General features: G+C 39.2%; 1 protein-coding gene across 5 annotated transcripts in view; it reads right to left on the bottom strand.

Moving 5' to 3' along the window:
* Window positions 1-17,500, bottom strand: part of LOC115221195 — a 711,260-nt gene that overhangs the window by 20,792 nt on the left and 672,968 nt on the right. For 4 of the 5 annotated variants that reach the window (XM_036510940.1, XM_029791345.2, XM_029791346.2 and 1 more), the window contains one exon: window positions 6,957-7,115. The exons of the other annotated variant lie outside the window; for it this stretch is intronic. In XM_036510940.1, the coding sequence (XP_036366833.1) occupies window positions 6,957-7,115 (159 nt within the window). The remainder of the gene's footprint in view (window positions 1-6,956; window positions 7,116-17,500) is intronic. 5 annotated transcript variants of the gene reach the window in all.

The raw sequence follows: 17,500 nt of genomic DNA, 5'->3' as shown, positions 1-17,500 counted from the left end.
CTGCGGCCATGCTGGAGCACTGCCTTTAATCGAGCAACTTGACTCCGGGACTTATTCTTTGTAAGCCCAGTACTTATTCTATCGGTCTCTTTTGCCGAACCGCTAAGTGACGGGGACGTAACACACCAGCATTGATTGTCAAGCAATGCTAGGGGGACTAACACAGACACACATACATACACGCACACATATAAATATATATATATATACGACGGGCTTCTTTCATATACGAGGCTATAGTAGAAGACACTTGCCCAAGGTGCCATGCAGTGGGACTGAACCCGGAACCATGTGGTTGGTAAACAAGCTACTTACCACACAGCCACTCTGCGCCTCCTGCTAACGATTCTGAAAAACTCGCCACCTTATTGACCAACCAATATGTATTGGGCAGCTGTTTTCTATGTATCGATATGTATTACACTTGAGAGATGATGTAATACAAGATACGGCCACATGCCTACAGGTTGGTCAACATTCTACATCCTGCCCCATGCCGCCCCTCCGCCCCCCCCATGCCTGCCAGAGTTTATCGCAACACACTGCGACAGAAGAATTTCTTCTTATATAATCAGGCACTTAACAGGTATTCAGCAAATAGAAAATGTTAATAAATAATTAGGAAGACGTCTGTGTGCAGGTGTGTGTCTGTACATGCGTAAATGTGTGTGTGTGCATATTTATGTATGTATGTGTGTGTGTGTGTATATGTATGTGTGTATGTATGTATATATGTGTGTGTGTGTATGTATGTGTGTGTATGTATGTGTGTATGTATGTATGTATGTGTGTGCATGTGTGTGTGTGTATGTATGTATGTGTGTGTGTGTGTGTGTGTGTGTGTATGTATGTATGTGTGTGTGTATGTGTGTATGTATGTATGTATGTGTGTATGTGTGTGTGTGTGTGTGTGTATGTATGTATGTATGTATGTATGTATGTATGTATGTATGTATGTATGTATGTATGTATGTGTGTATGTATGTATGTGTGTATGTGTGTATGTATGTGTGTATGTGTGTGTGTGTGTGTGTATGTATGTAAGTCTGAATGGTTGCAGGATTTTGTTAGGTGTGTTCATGTGTATGTGTGTGTGTGTGTATGTGCGTGCCCCTGTATGCATAAGTATGTATACATATATATGAAAGGCAGAGAGTGTGTGTGTGTGTGTGTGTCTGTGTCTGAGCATAAATATGTGTATCTACATGTGCAAGAATGTGTTTGTGTGTGTGTGTGCATATGTATGTGTGTGCATGTGTGTGTGTGTGCGTGTGCAGTTATGGGAATATTAGACAAAATCTAGTAATGCCGCCTTTCTGGGAGGAGATTATATCTTTGCAACATTACTTTAGATAACTTTGTAGAATGTAATAGAAGTGGGTTGATTGGATAGATAGAAGATATGGGAGAACTGGATGCTGGAGATAATGGCCAGCATGATGCTAGGAAATTGTTTTGGAATGGAATAAGAACAAAACAAACAACAAAAACATGACAAACAACAAAGTGTTTGCTTTAAAATTCCTACAAGAGACAGAGAGAGAGAGAGGTAGAGAAGAGAGTGGAGTGGAGTGCAGGGGAGTGAGTGAGTGAGTGGAGTGTAGGGGTGTGGGTGAGTGGAGTGCAAGGGAGTGAGTGAGTGGAGTGCAGGGGAGTGAGTGAGTGGAGTGTAGGGGAGTGAGTGAGTGGAGAGCAAGGGAGTGAGTTAGGGGAGTGAGTGAGTGGAGTGCAAGGGAGTGAGTGAGTGGAGTGCAGGGGAATGAGTGAGTGAGTGAGTGGAGTGTAGGGGAGTGAGTGAGTGGAGAGCAAGGGAGTGAGTGAGTGCAGTGCAGTGGAGTGTAGGGGAGTGAGTGAGTGTAGTGTAGTGTAGAGGAGTGAGTGAGTGGAGTGTAGGGGAGTGAGTGTAGTGTAGTGTAGTGTAGTGTAGAGGAGTGAGTGAGTGGAGTGCAAGGGAGTGAGTGAGTGGAGTGCAGGGGAATGAGTGAGTGAGTGGAGTGCAGGGGAATGAGTGAGTGAGTGGAGTGCAGGGGAATGAGTGAGTGAGTGGAGTGTAGGGGAGTGAGTGAGTGGAGTAAGTTAGTGGCATGCAAGAAGTGAGTGAGTGAGAATGGGTGGAGTGTGTGGAACGAGTAAGAGTAAGTTGAGTGAGTGAGGTGAGTGGAGTGAGTGAATGGAGGGAGGGATAGAACAAAAGAGAACTGAATTAGGCTGATAAATTTCATTCCATCCCAGTAACTTAACTCATAACATAGTATATCAGCCTCTAGTATCTTTCATTAGGGAAAGCTTATATAGACTTTTTCCCCTTAATAGTTTGCATGGGGTAAATTCCCACATGGATAGTACAATGGAAAATGGTAAAGCACCAGATTAAATAATTCCTGGCAATAACAGACAGCAGGAGTAAGAGGGTGACACCTGGTAACTAAGTCAGAGCATGCAATTTCCAACAAAAACCAAAGCTGTATGATTGAAGAAGGATATATATGTCGTGTGGTCTAGTGGTTAGGGTGTTGCACTAACAGCTGCAAGATCACTGTTTCAATTCCCAGCTCAGGTAGTGCATTGTATTACTCTTTACTCTCTCTCTTTTACTTGTTTCAGTCATATGACTGCGGCCACGCTGGAGCACCGCCTTTAGTCGAGTAGGTCGACCCCAAGACTTATTCTTTGTAAGCCTAGTACTTATTCTATCAGTCTCTTTTGCCGAACCGATAAGTTACGGGGACGTAAACACACCAGCATCGGTTGTCAGGCGATGTTGGGAGGACAAACACAGACACACACACACATACATATATATATATATATATACATATACATGATGGGCTTCTTTTCAGTTTCAGTCTACCATATCCACTCACAAGGCATTGGTCGGCCCGAGGCTATAGTAGAAGACACTTGACCAAAGTTCCACGCAGTGGGACTGAACCCAGAACCATGTGGTTCGTAAGCAAGCTACTTACCACACAGCCACTCCTGCGCCTGTGTGGTAAGTATTCTTGAGCAAAAAACACTATTTTCCATTTCCTCTTGTAACAGACTGATATGATGTTAAGGGAGACATTGCGATCTTGGTTACACTCAAACCATGAAAACCATGTAACCGGCCCCAGTACTCAGGACAATATTTACTTGCGTCGCCTTACTAACACCTGTGATGCTGGCTCGTGAAAAACATTCGAAGCGAGATCGTTGCCAGTGCCGCTGGACTGGCTCCTGTACAGGTGGCACATAAAAAGCACCATCTGAGCGTGGTCATTGCCAGTACCACCTGACTGGCCCTTGTGCCGGTGTCACGTAAAAGCACCCACTACACTCTCGTAGTGGTTGGCGTTAGGAAGGGAAGCCAGCTTGCCAGTGCCGCTGGACTGCCTCCTGTATAGGTGGCACATAAAAAGCACCATCTGAGCGTGGCCATTGCCAGTACCGCCTGACGGGCCCTCGTGCCGGTGTCGCGTAAAAGCACCCACTACACTCTTGGAGTGGTTGGCGTCAGGAAGGGCATCCAGCTGTAGAAACTCTGCTAGATCAAGATTGGAGCCTGGTGCAGCCATCTGGTTCACCAGACCTCAGTCAAAGCGTCCAACCAATGCTAGCATGGAAAGCAGACGTTAAATGATGATGATGATGATAGCATATGTGCCATATGTAAATATCCTCATTCTGCTTGTATTTCACAAAATTGTGAGACATACATTAAAATCTGGTCTGTTATTGACATTCATTTGTATATCTTAGGAATGCACGGCATGATTAACCAAAGCTTCAATGTTGTTGAGATTCTCTCTCTTCCTAATGCCACACATCCATTTCAGTATTTGAATCACATCAGCGTCAACCGAGCCTCACATTCTATGCCACCCTCCACTGCCCACTGTTGGTAAAGTGAAAGTAAGCCTCGTTAACATACAAAGGGGATCGGCTTGATCGAGTGAATCTACAGCCACACCTCTTTAACTGATAGACTTTCGGAGAAGCGAAATCAAATCAGTTATCTACATGCCGTTCCAGATATCTCTTCTACCATGTTGACCTAAATAGATAGAACTAGAAGAAAAAATAATCAATAACAGTTTTCTGCAGAGTGATAGACATATATATATTTACACCTGCCTCATCAAATATAAGTGTTGAAGTCGTGATGACCCAGTTTTGGATCAGGTCTTCTTTTTTAGATTTTGAGTATTACATCAAATTACATTAACGAATATATATATATATATTATATTAAATTAGAGATAAAACCACTATTAGGCAAATCGATTTGCCTAATAGTGGTTTTATCTCTAATTTAATATAATATAATATTTTACTATAAAATTGGATTCAATCCTAAATCTGATTTTTCCCTGTAAGTTTGGATTTATTCCCTAATATATATATATATATATATATATATGTATATGAGTGTGTGTGTGTGTATAGAGAGAGAGTGGGGGAAGAAAGAGAGACATTGGGTAGATATTGTCTCATTAATAGCAAATGCTGAAGCATTTCAGCAGCATCAATGTTGGCACAAGACCAAGGGAGAATGGAGGTAACAGATATCACCATAAAGATTTGATCCCAATATTGTTCATTAGGTAGCAAGGGGAGGAGGTAAACATGTTTAAAACTGTAGTATTAGTATTACCATTAGTAGTAGTAGTAGCAGCAGCAGCAATCAGAACCACAGAAAGGTAAAAGCAATCTCTTTCCAGAGTGGGGATGCCATACATTAACCTCTTCCATGCTATGCACAACTTACTGAAGTGGGGGGGGGCCTTGTTTTGTGGGTACTTAGCGACCCCACAAGTGCTGGTGCACCCAGTACACTCTGTAAATTTGTTAGTATTAGGAAAGATACCCGGCTGTAGAAATCATACAAAGTAGACATTGGACCTTGGCATAGTCCTCTGGCTTATTGGTTCTTGTTGAACCATCCCATCCATGCCAGCACAGCAAAAAAAGGGACATTAAATGAAGTTGATGATGAATGCCTTTCTTCCGATTTAGTGTCTCAAAAGAGCTACAGCCATGTTTATCATAATGGCATTATATCGAGTTTCCTTGACTGGTACTTTATCATACTGACTCCAGAAAGATGAAAGGCAAAGTTGACCTGGAAAGGATTTGAACCTCAGAATGTCAAGTACCCAGAACAAATACTGCAAGGCATTTTTTCTGATGATCTAATGATTCTACCAATTTCCTGCCCTAATATGGACATGATATAATTCTTTCTAATTTTAGCACAAGACCAGTAATTTTGAGGGGAAGGGGTCAAGTCAGTTACTTGACTGGTGCTTTATTTTATTGCCTAGAAAGGATGAAGGGCAAAATTGATTATGCCGGGATTTGAACTCAAGATACTAAGAGCTGAAATAAGTACCACTAAGCATTTTGCCTGACACACTAATGATTCTGCCAGCTCACCATAATAACAGGAGGAAACCCCCTTCAGTCATGAACGACCATGGGATTGCACCTAGAAAGTTACCCTCTGAGGCACAAGTCAGGGCAAGGTCGTTTGTGGAAGGCTAGCAGTCACTCATGCATACCAGCCTCCCCTCTGCACGCCATGCGTGTTATCCAAGGGAAAGGCAACGGCCAATACAGCTTGGCACCAGTGACGTCACAACTCATTTCTTCAGCTGAGTGAACTGGAGCAACATGAAATAAAGTGTCTTGCTCAAGAACACAACATACAGCCCAGTCCAGGAATCGAACTCACAACCTCTCGATCGTAAGCTCTACGCTCTAACCACTGAGCCATGCACCTTCACACCATAATAATAATAATCATAATCCTTTCTACTATAGACACAAGGCCTTGAATTTTGGGGATAGTCGCTTACATCGATCCCAGTACTCAATTTTATCAACCCCAAATGGATGAAAGGTAAAGTCGACCTTACTGGAAATTGAACTCAGAATGTAACGGGATATGAAATATTGCCAAGTATTTCACCCAACATGTTAATGATTCTGCCAGTTCACTGCCTTAATGATAATAATAATAATCTTTTCTGCTTAAGGCACAAGGCCTGAAATTCTGGAGGAGGGGACTAGTGGATTACATTGACATCAGTGTTTCACTGGTACTTATTTTATTGACCCCCGAAAGGATGAAAGGCGAAGTCGACCTTGGAAAATTTGAACTTAGAATGTATGGATGGACAAAATACTGGTACGCATTTTGTCTGGCGTGCAAACGACTTTGCCAGCTAGCTGCTTTAATAATAATAATAATAATAATAATAATAATGATAATCTAGATTCATACTAAAAGAATAGCAGCAATTTTTACACACATCACAAACATTTTTACCAGAACAAAGTATTTTGGTCCATTAAACAGTGGTGGGTCTCTCCTCACTTATGTGTGGGGGATGCATTTGTGCATGTGCACACACAACCATACACACACACACATACACACTCACATATATATATCATGCACAGCAAATATTTATTAAAATATTTATATATTTTATGCCATAACAAAGAATCTTAGCTTTCACTCAAAAAAAGATTGTTAGAGGTAAATAAGGTTTTAAGTCTGAAGGATATAGGAAAAAAAAAAACAAATAAAATTATTACAAAAACAAAGAAAAAAATATTCCGAATGATTATAATTAATGAAAGCAATGAATTTCTAATGTGGACAATAACGAATAATCAGAATTAGCTACTACATTGCAAAATGATTAGTACTAAATATTAAAGTGTGAGCATGGGTAGGGGATACTGATGCACTAGAAAAATCATAGCAAAACATTTATGTGTATGTGTGTGAGAGAGAGAGTAAGAGTGTGTTTGTGTGATAGTAAGTGAAAACATGCATGCATGCGTGCGTGCGTGTGTGTAGTCAGGCGCACCATCAACAAGACATGAGACGGAAGACAAATTGGCAATGACATTTTGGCTGAATGAGAGAAGAGAAACAGGTAATGAAATGTAAGTTGACCCACCTGCAAAATGCGCATTTGGCTAACGAGAAGTTCAGATGCATTATCGAACATAAACATCCGATTGGTGTCTATTCCTTGATTTACGATAGTTTTGACTCTTTGGAACATGCCCTTGCCTTTTGCTTCCCCACAGTCAGAATATATGTTGATCATCGACTCCTGCAACACACACGCACACCACAGTAGTAAGCAGAGTACAAAAACTAGAAAGATTTTTACCAAACAGATTAAGGTTTAAAAATAGAGATAGAGAGATATAGAGAAGAAAAAAAAAATGGATTAAATGTGATTAAATATTTTTAAAAGAAATTGTTTATAAATAGTTCTTTAAGAAAAAAATGTTGAAATGTTAACAGAAAGGAGGGTGTTGGGAAAGAATTCTCTTGGAATTATGAAACCCAAATAACTTTGACCATTATTAATGCCCCATTGAAAATAAGTCATATATATGTATGGACATACTAACCAGACGTGACCTGAATATTTATGCTGAAAAATTATAACCACACACACAATATATATATATAGGGGTAAATGTAATGACAAGCAAGTTAGGCAAGTCGATTTACACAGAATATTAGATACCTTAATACAAAAAAATGCATGTGAGTATGAATATAAAATAGTGCAACTTACACAGAATATAAATATCAGGAGTTGAATGGGTTGAGTTTTACAAGTCTAACAGCTGTTTCTGGGAGCTTGCTGGTCTGGAATAGTGACAGTTACTTTATTCTGTTATCAGATAACACTGCTTCCGTCTTCAGGAGAGAGCTTTACACATTTAAGCTGTTGACAGGATGGAGTTTAAGGATGGACAAATGGAGGCAGTGTTATCTGATGATGGACCCAAGTAACTCAGAAACAGCTGTCGGTCTCATAAAACTCAACCCATTCAACTCCTGATATCATTTATATTCTGTTCAAGTTGGATTACTTTATATTCATACACACGTACATTTTTTGTATTAAATGTATCCAATATTCTGTGTAAATCAACTTGCCTAACTTGTCCTTATATTTACTTCTCTACTTACTCAAGTTCAAATATCTTAAGGACTTCGGAGTGTATTCTATATAGAGAACACTTGTCTTTAACCTATATATATTATCTATATATATAAACACACACTGGACACAGGTAAGACATTAGTTGAAAATCTTTATGAGCACAAGGTGTATAGATCCATTCATTAAACAATAGTGGAACTCTCTCACTCTCCCTAGTGTGTGTGTGTGTGTGTGTGAAACATTGGTTCAATATGTATTACAGATTTATTCTGCTTTCACTCAATGGAGATTGTCAGATACAATATCTCAGGTAATTTAAAAAGATGCGTACCGTTAGTGAAATAAATTCCAGCATTAACATATTAAAATAGTATAGTTAAGATGGTATACATCCATTTATAATTAAATTTTACATAGAAAGAATGAATAAATTCATAGGAAAGAACAAACCTGCAGTAAACAGAGAAAGGAAGACTCAAATGGAGAATATTATTAAATAAAAGTAGCTAGTGAATTATGTGGCATGATTCAATACCATATTAGTTTTATGTACTAATGTGTATATATATATATGTGTGTGTGTGTGTGTGTGTGTGTGTGTGTGTATGTATGTATATATATGTATGTATATATATAAATATATATGTAAGTATATATATATATGTATGTATATATATATGTATGTATGTATATATATATGTATGTATGTATATATATATATGTATGTATATATATATATGTATGTATATATATATATGTATGTATATAATATATATGTATGTATATATATATATGTATGTATATATACATATGTATGTATATATACATATGTATGTATGTATATATATGTATGTATGTATAGAAATATATATGTATGTACGTATATGTATGTGTATGTATATATGTATATGTGTATGTGTGTATATATATATGTATATGTGTATATATATATATATGTATATGTTTATATATATATATATATATATATATATATGTATGTTTGTATGTATATATATATATATGCTAGCTGACGTACCCAGTAATTCCCGGGAAAGCAGGGTTTATCCCTTGGTTCCATTTTCATAATTGTTTCGCTAATCCAATAACAACAATACAAACTATGTAGCCCTTAAAATGGTTTTTGTGCATATACAGAGAATATCGAATTGTCTTACACAGGATCTTGTTTTTAAGAATTCCCAATAAGTTACGAATACCCAAATTGTGAATCAGTTATGTAATAACATGAAATTAGTTACACAATAGTAAGAATTTGAATAAGGTAGCCCCGAAAAGGGCTTTAATGCATTCCCAGAGTATATAGAACATAGGAGGAAATACTAATAAGGTACGTATACTAAAATTGTGAAGCATGTTATGTAATAACAGGCTAATCAGATATGAGATAATAACAATTCCAAATAAATAACTCTGAAAAGGACTTTTGTGCGTTTCCAGAGAATATTACCCCCAGGGGCGTTAGTGCTGGTATATTCGTGAATAAGTCACTAACTGAAATAAGTGGATCTATTGTTTAGGAAAATACTATTTTCTTGTTTAAGGGTTGTACTGGATAAATTGCGAAAATAACTCTAACAGTTCAAGTACTAAGAAATAAGCATATTCAATTTCATTTTTACGAAATCATTTAGGAACATGAATTAGTTATTTCCCTTGGTTATATACAAGGATTCCTTCTAGGAGCCCTATTATTGATTTTTTTTTCAACAATCTGAGTATGCCATGAGGTTTCCTGACATGTGTTCTACTCACGTGTCAAATTTCATCAAAATTGATACAATAATGTAAGAGTTAGCTAACAACTCCACAAACACATCCACAGACAGAATTTCCCACATATGTAGTAGGTATATATACATACATATATATATACATATACACACACATGCACATATATACATATACATATATATATATACATATACACACATATATATATATACATAGACATACACATATATAAACATATATATATAAACATATATATACACACATATATATATACATACACACATATATATACACATGCACATACATATATATACACATATATTTACACACATATATATACATATGTATATATATATACATATATATACATATACACACATGCATATACACATACACACACCACATATATATATACACGAAATGTAATCTGGTAATAACCTCATAACATGTATTTAAAAACTCCTAGGTTGTAATTGGTTACCATATGCCATCTTACAGCTAAGTTTTTCCCTGAACTGGATAAACATATGGAATTCCACTATGGTATACGATTAAGATCAAATTTATGTAGATGGAAAAAAACAGGCTTTAATTGCAAACTACATTTGCTTCTGTACCAGACATCGGGTTGGAGTTCCTGAGTATTCATTCATATTTATAAAATAACTTTAAACAATAGGTGCAGGAGTGGCTGTGTGGTAAGTAGCTTGCTTACCAACCACATGGTTCCGGGTTCAGTCCCACTACGTAACACCTTGGGCAAGTGTCTTTTACTATAGCCTTGGGCCAACCAAAGCCTTGTGAGTGGATTTGGTAGACGGAAACTGAAAGAAGCCCGTTGTATATATGTATATATGTGTGCGTGTATGTTTGTGTGTCTGTGTTTGTCTCCCCAACATCGCTTGACAACCGATGCTGGTGTGTTTACGTCCTCGTCACTTAGCGGTTCGGCAAAACAGACTGATAGAATAAGTACTAAGCTTACAAAGAATAAGTCCTGGGGTCGATTTGCTCGACTAAAGGTGGTGCTCCAGCATGGCCACAGTCAAATGACTGAAACAAGTAAAAGAGTAATAGTAAATGAATGAAAATTCAGCAACTTAAAGCTGGTATTTGGCACAGAAACAAATGTTGTAATCTGCAATTAGACAATTAAGGCCTGTTTTTTCCATCTTTGTGTATATGTGTGTGTGTATTTGTATACATATTCACATGAAGTTAGTTAAAATGTCCAGTAAATATATTATATACTTACATACATTAAACCCTCCATAAACCAGACTGGTAGTATTGTATACAACACTAATATATCTTACATTTCTTGAAGGAAATGTAGATCTGTAATTCAGACACATATTACATATACATTGGCAATACTCTTTTACTTGTTTCAGTCATCTGACTGCGGCCATGCTGGAGCATCGCCTTTAGTCGAGCAAATCGACCCCAGGACTTATTCTTTGTAAGCCTAGTACTTATTGTATCGGTCTCTTTTGCTGAACCGCGATATTGGGACAAGCATACACACACACCACACACACACATATATATACATACGACGGGTTTCTTTCAGTTTCTGCCTACCAAATCGACTCACAAGGCTTTGGTCGACCCGAGGCTATAGTAGAAGACACTTGCCTACCCAAGGTTCCACGCAGTGGGACTGAACCCGGAACCAAGTCGTTCATAGGCAAGCTACTTACCACACAGCCACTCCTACGCCTATTAGTATGGGTGAAGGTATTTGTAAATACAAGTTTGAAGTGATCAACATCATCATCATCATCATCATTTAACGTCCGCTTTCCATGCTAGCATGGGTTGGACGGTTCAACTGGGGTCTGGGGAGCCCGAAGGCTGCACCAGGCCAGTCAGATCTGGCAGTATTTCTACAGCTGGATGCCCTTCCTAACGCCAACCACTCCGAGAGTGTAGTGGGTGATTTTATGTGCCACCGACACAGGTGCCAGACGAGGCTGGCGAACGGCCACGCTCGGATGGTGTTTTTATGTGCCACCGACACAGGTGCCAGACGAGGCTGGCAAACGGCCACGCTCGGATGGTGTTTTTATGTGCCACCGACACAGGTGCCAGACGAGGCTGGCGAACGGCCACGCTCGGATGGTGTTTTTATGTGCCACCGACACAGGTGCCAGACGAGGCTGGCGAACGGCCACGCTCGGATGGTGTTTTTATGTGCCACCGATACAGGTGCCAGACAAGGCTAGCAGACGACCACGCTCGGATGGTGTTTTTATGTGCCACCGACACAGGTGCCAGACAAGGCTAGCAGACGAAGAATAATCACTTGTCTTTACTAGAAGGCAAAAGGTTAAGTCGTTTAGGGTGAAGAGAAACCAGAGTATGAGTAATAAAATCATGTGTGCGTTTGTGTGTGTGTACAAGAGAGAGAGGGGGAGGGAGAGAGAGGGAGAAAAGAAGTTTGAAGATATTTACGAACGTGTATTTTGAGCATGATTGTTCCCTGCCAGAAATTAAAGATAGGTAAAACTGTGTGAGTATATATATATATATATATATATATATATATGTATAGCTAACTATTCATATATACATGCTTTGTGTCTGATTATGTTTCCTTCCAAAAATACAAGGTATATTACTGGTCTAATTCATAGAAGGTTAATGTATGTAAGTATGTACACATGTGAGTGAGTGAGTGAGTGTCTGTCTGTCCGTCTATCTATCTATCGCTTTTACCCTTTTACTTGTTTCAGTCATTGGACTGCGGCCATGCTGGAGCACCGCCTTTAGTCGAGCAAATCGACCCCCAGGACTTGGTCTTTGTAAGCCTAGTACTTATTCCATCGGTTTCTTTTGCCGAACCGCTAAGTTATGGGGGCGTAAACACACCAGCATCGGTTGTCAAGCGATGTTTGGGGACAAACACAGACACACACACACATATATATATACACACATATAGACATATATAGGATGGGCTTCTTTCAGTTTCCGTCTACCAAATCCACTCACAAGGCTTTGGTTGGCCCGCGGCTACAGTAGAAGACACTTGCCCAAGGTGCCATGCAGTGGGACTGAACCCGGAACCATGTGGTCGGTAAGCAAGCTACTTACCACACAGCCACTCCATCTATCTATCTATCTATATATCTAGATTCCTGTTGGTTTGCTGTGCTTGAAAAGAATGTCAAACTAAGTAAAAGCATAGCAGCCTTTGCATACAGGATCGTCCCCTGCAACTCTCTCCAGCTGAACATCCCTAGTCTTGCGGGTTCGTTAAGTGCAGGGGCCCACACAAAAAGCACCTGTGCTGGTGCTGTGTAAAAGCACCTGGTACACTATGTAAAGGGGCTGGCATTATGAAGGGCATCCAGCCAAAGAAACCATGGTAAAACAAACATGGAGCCTGAATAGCCCTTCAGCTGGTCAGCCCCTGCCAGACTGTCCAACCCATGCCAACATGGAAAACAGACATATATCTAGTATATATATATATATATATATATACATATCATCATCATCATCGTTTAACGTCCATTTTCCATGCTAGCATGGGTTGGACAGTTCGACCGGGGTCAGGGAAGCTAGGAGGCTGCACCAGGCTCCAGTCTGATCTAGCAGTGTTTCTACAGCTTGATGCCCTTCCTAATGCCAACCACTCCATGAGTGTAGTGGGTGCTTTTTACGTGCCACCGGCACAGGTGCAAGGGGAGGCTGGCATATAAATATTTAGTACAATTCAGGTAGTAACCTCATAACTTGCATTAAAAAGCCCCTATACTGTCACTCTACAGTAGGATCGTTTCCAAGGCTGGATAAACATGTGAAACCCCACTATTGTAGAGGATTTATATAAGAATAATATAACACGGAGATGGGAAATAGCAGGCTTTAATACCACAATAATCTGTGTCGCACAGAATCTAATGAACTTATTGGTGGAGAGTAACAGACATGGTATATCTGAGGAAACTCAAAGAAATCCGATAGTACTTAATAGCATTCCACCTGAGGAGGTACCTACAAACAGCTGTCACTGAAAAATATTTAATTCTGTAGTAATTGTAAAAGATAATCTTATACATGATGATATAGAAATGTTAAGTCAGCAACTTGACAATGGTGTCTAGTGTTAAACAAATGAGATTTGCTATTAAAGCTTGCATTTGCATTATATATATATATATATATATACACATACATACAAAGTAAAGTGTAAAAGAGTCAAAAGGAAGAATATATATATATCTAAATATCTAAATCAGGTATAAACAGTAACTGCATGACAATGTGAAGCATATTTGCCAATTAAATGTGGTTAACCACTAAGGGTGGATGCTACTGTAGCTTGTAGCCCCAGGAGAACATCTTCTTCAGCTGGCTATTGGCACACTTTCTGTGCCCTATCGGTATTTGCAAAGGGAAGACATCCTTCCCATCGTCGACCTGACATGATACGTACGGACCTAGGTTTCTGGGTATTTATCAGTGCATGACAATCACCGGTTTTCGATGTGAAGGGGTCCCAATGCAAATACATATATCCTTTTTCCAGTGACTTTTCATCACTGATCTTGAAAAAGTGTAAACAAGCAATAATAAATCTCTGAATATATAATCCTTATTATTATTATTATTATTATTATGGCAGTGAACCAGAAGAAGTGTTAGCATGCCAGGCAAAATGCTTAGCAGCATTTAGTCTGTCTTAATATCCTGTGTTCAAATTCCGCTGAGGTTGACTTTGCTTTTCATCCTTTTAGGGTCAATAAAATAAGTACCAGTTGAGCGTTGGGGGTTAATATAATCAACTTAACTCCTCTCCTGAAACTGCTCACCCTGTACCAAAATTTGAAACCATCATTATTATTATTATTGAGTGAGAGAGCCGTGTGTGCTAGCACAATGATATGGGGTAAAATATACAAAGACCAGTATACCCATCATGATTCCCTGTTTGATAAGGGCACACCAGGCACATGTATCACAACCATATGTTCATGATATGGTGATCTCATATCAATATGAACAGCACATGACCTTGCAGGTGGAGCCCAGTTAGAATTTTTTCAGGTCAAGTACCCATTTCACTCAAAAGGTCCTTGAATATGTGTCGTTTAAGGATGTTGAACAAAATACCCATGTTTCCAGAGGTGAATTATTCAAACCCCAAAGAATTCCTCTCAACGATGCTTCCCCCACTACTTCTGCTCATGATCAGAGATGCACATATCGTCAGCCACTAAGGAACATGCTCAACTGGTTACGGTCAAATAAATGACAAGCAAATCCGTGGTATTGAGCAGAATATTTGCTGTAGCTCATCTCTTACACCAAGACAAAATATGTACATGATAACACTTCTAATCAGTTAAGATCAGAAGCCATGAGAGCCACTACCTGGTATTTCATTATTCTTATTAATGGTCAATAAATTAAGTACTAGTTAGGCTCAATCTAATCGACTAGCCTCTTTCCCCAAAATTTCAGGCCTGGTGTCTATATTAGAAAGGTGGCGAGCTGGCAGAAATGTTAGCATACCTGGTGAAATGCTTAGCAGTATTTCGTCTGCCGTTACATTCTGAGTTCAAATTCCACTTTGTCTTTCATCCTTTTAGGGTCAATTAAATAAGTATCAGTTATGCACTGGGGTCGATATAATTGAATTAATCCATTTGTCTGTCCTTGTTTGTCCCCTCTGTGTGTAGCCCCTTGTGGGCAGTAAAGAAATAAGAAAGGATTATTATTATTATTATTCAGCACCGCCCTGACTGGCACGTAAAAAGCACCATCCGATCGTGGCTGTTGCCAGCCTCGCCTGGCCTCCGTGCCGGTGGCACGTAAAAAACACCATCTGATTGTGGCCGATTGCCAGCCTCATCTGGCACCTGTGCCGGTGGCACGTAAAAAGCACCCACTACATACATGGAGTGGTTGGCGTTAGGAAGAGCATCCAGCTGTAGAAACATTGCCAGATCAGACTGGGCCTGGTGCAGCCTTCTGGCTTCCCAGACCCCAGCTGAACCGTCCAACCCATGCCAGCATGGAAAGCGGACGCTAAACGATGATGATGATTATGATGATGATGTTACCTGTACAACTTTTTCCATCTGAGAATATGTATATAGATATATCTCTATGAAATATTATGATGGTTATGAATTATAAGTCGCAAGATTCCCAATCTATCTATCTATCTTCTACCCTTTAGCAGGTGATGTTGGTTTTGACTCATTCATTCTCTGTTAGTCATGAGGAATTCTTTCATTAAAATTCATTTGTTCTTTCTGTCTTTCTAAATTTGGACTGTAAATTGGATGCGAAATGCTTTACTATACTGTTTTGACATATCATGTATTAATGTCTAAATTTATTCTAATATAGTACAAATGTGTGTGTGTGTAGTTATTTACTGTTAATTTTAAAAGCAATTTTAAGAATAACAACAGAATGTTTATTGGTGAAAAGTCTCAATGCTGAAAGGAGAGTTAAATTTTAAGTTTCAGCACATTGCTTATTTAACCAACCATCATAATCATCACCATCCTCATCATCGTTTAACGTCTGTTAAATGGCCGTTTGTCAAACAAATTGACCCCAGAACTTATTCTTTGTAAGCCTAGTACTTATTCTATTGGTCTCTTTTACCAAAACGCTAAGTTACAGGGATGTCAACACACCAACATCGGTTGTCAAGCGATGTTGGGGAGACAGACCCAGACACACAAGCATATACGTATACACACACATTATATATATATACATACATACATACATAGTTAATCCAAACATGAAAACACAACAGTGCGAGGACGTGGAACAAATATAGTATTATTGGACACTCAGGAAAGGAGGGGGGTCTAACGTTTCGAGCGGAGCTCTTCGTCAGAAACATAGGAAAAGGAAAGATCCAAAGAAGGGAAGACGGAGAAAAAAAAATTGCCAACGGTATACACGCGGTCAACTGCATGAAATGGTCATGACTGATGAAAGAAAGCCAAGAATGACCCGTCTTTTTTTTGCCTGTCCTTCTAGTTGTTGTTTCTCTTGTCCGCCTTTGTATTCTCTATCTGTCTGAACGTTTTAATGCCCTCTATTGCGTTTTTGTTCCATTTATATATATATATATATATATATATATATCACCGTGACCAACCAGGTCATCAGATGTTGTTACACATCGCTGGTCACAATGCGCTTCGCATTGTTTTTTTTAGCCTTCAAATGACGCCACCCCGCTGGCTAAGCGAGCAGGCCAACAGAAGAAAGAGTGAGAGAAAGTTGTGGCGAAAGAGTACAGCAACGATCGCCACCACCCCCTGCCGGAGCCTTGTGGAGCTTTAGGTGTTTTTGCTCAATAAACACTCACAACGCCCGGTCTGGGAATCGAAACCGCGATCCTACGACCGCGAGTCCGTTGCCCTAACCACTAGGCCATTGCGCCTCCACATATATATATGTAATAAGCTTCTTTCAGTTTTCTGTGTGTATACAAACATGTACACATACACTCCCTTTGAGGTGGGAAATGAATGGAATGCTTGGTGTGTCTTGTTGTGGCTACCCACTCCCCCAAAAAATGGGGAATAGGCCTGGGTATATGTATGTATATGTTCTTTTAGTTTACGTCAACCAAATCCACTCACAAGGCATTCGTTGGCCTGAGGCTATAGTAGAAGACACTTACTCGAAATGCCATGGAGTGGGACTGAACCTGGAACCATGTGGTTGGGAGGCAAGCCATGCCTGTGCCTTATATATATATATATATATATATATATATTGGTAAAAATGGT

Source organism: Octopus sinensis, linkage group LG18, assembly GCF_006345805.1.
Source record: "Octopus sinensis linkage group LG18, ASM634580v1, whole genome shotgun sequence".
In the NCBI taxonomy this organism is placed as follows: domain Eukaryota; kingdom Metazoa; phylum Mollusca; class Cephalopoda; order Octopoda; family Octopodidae; genus Octopus; species Octopus sinensis.
The sequence above is the reverse complement of the archived record's forward strand: the minus strand, read 5'-3'. Positions and strand labels throughout refer to the sequence as shown.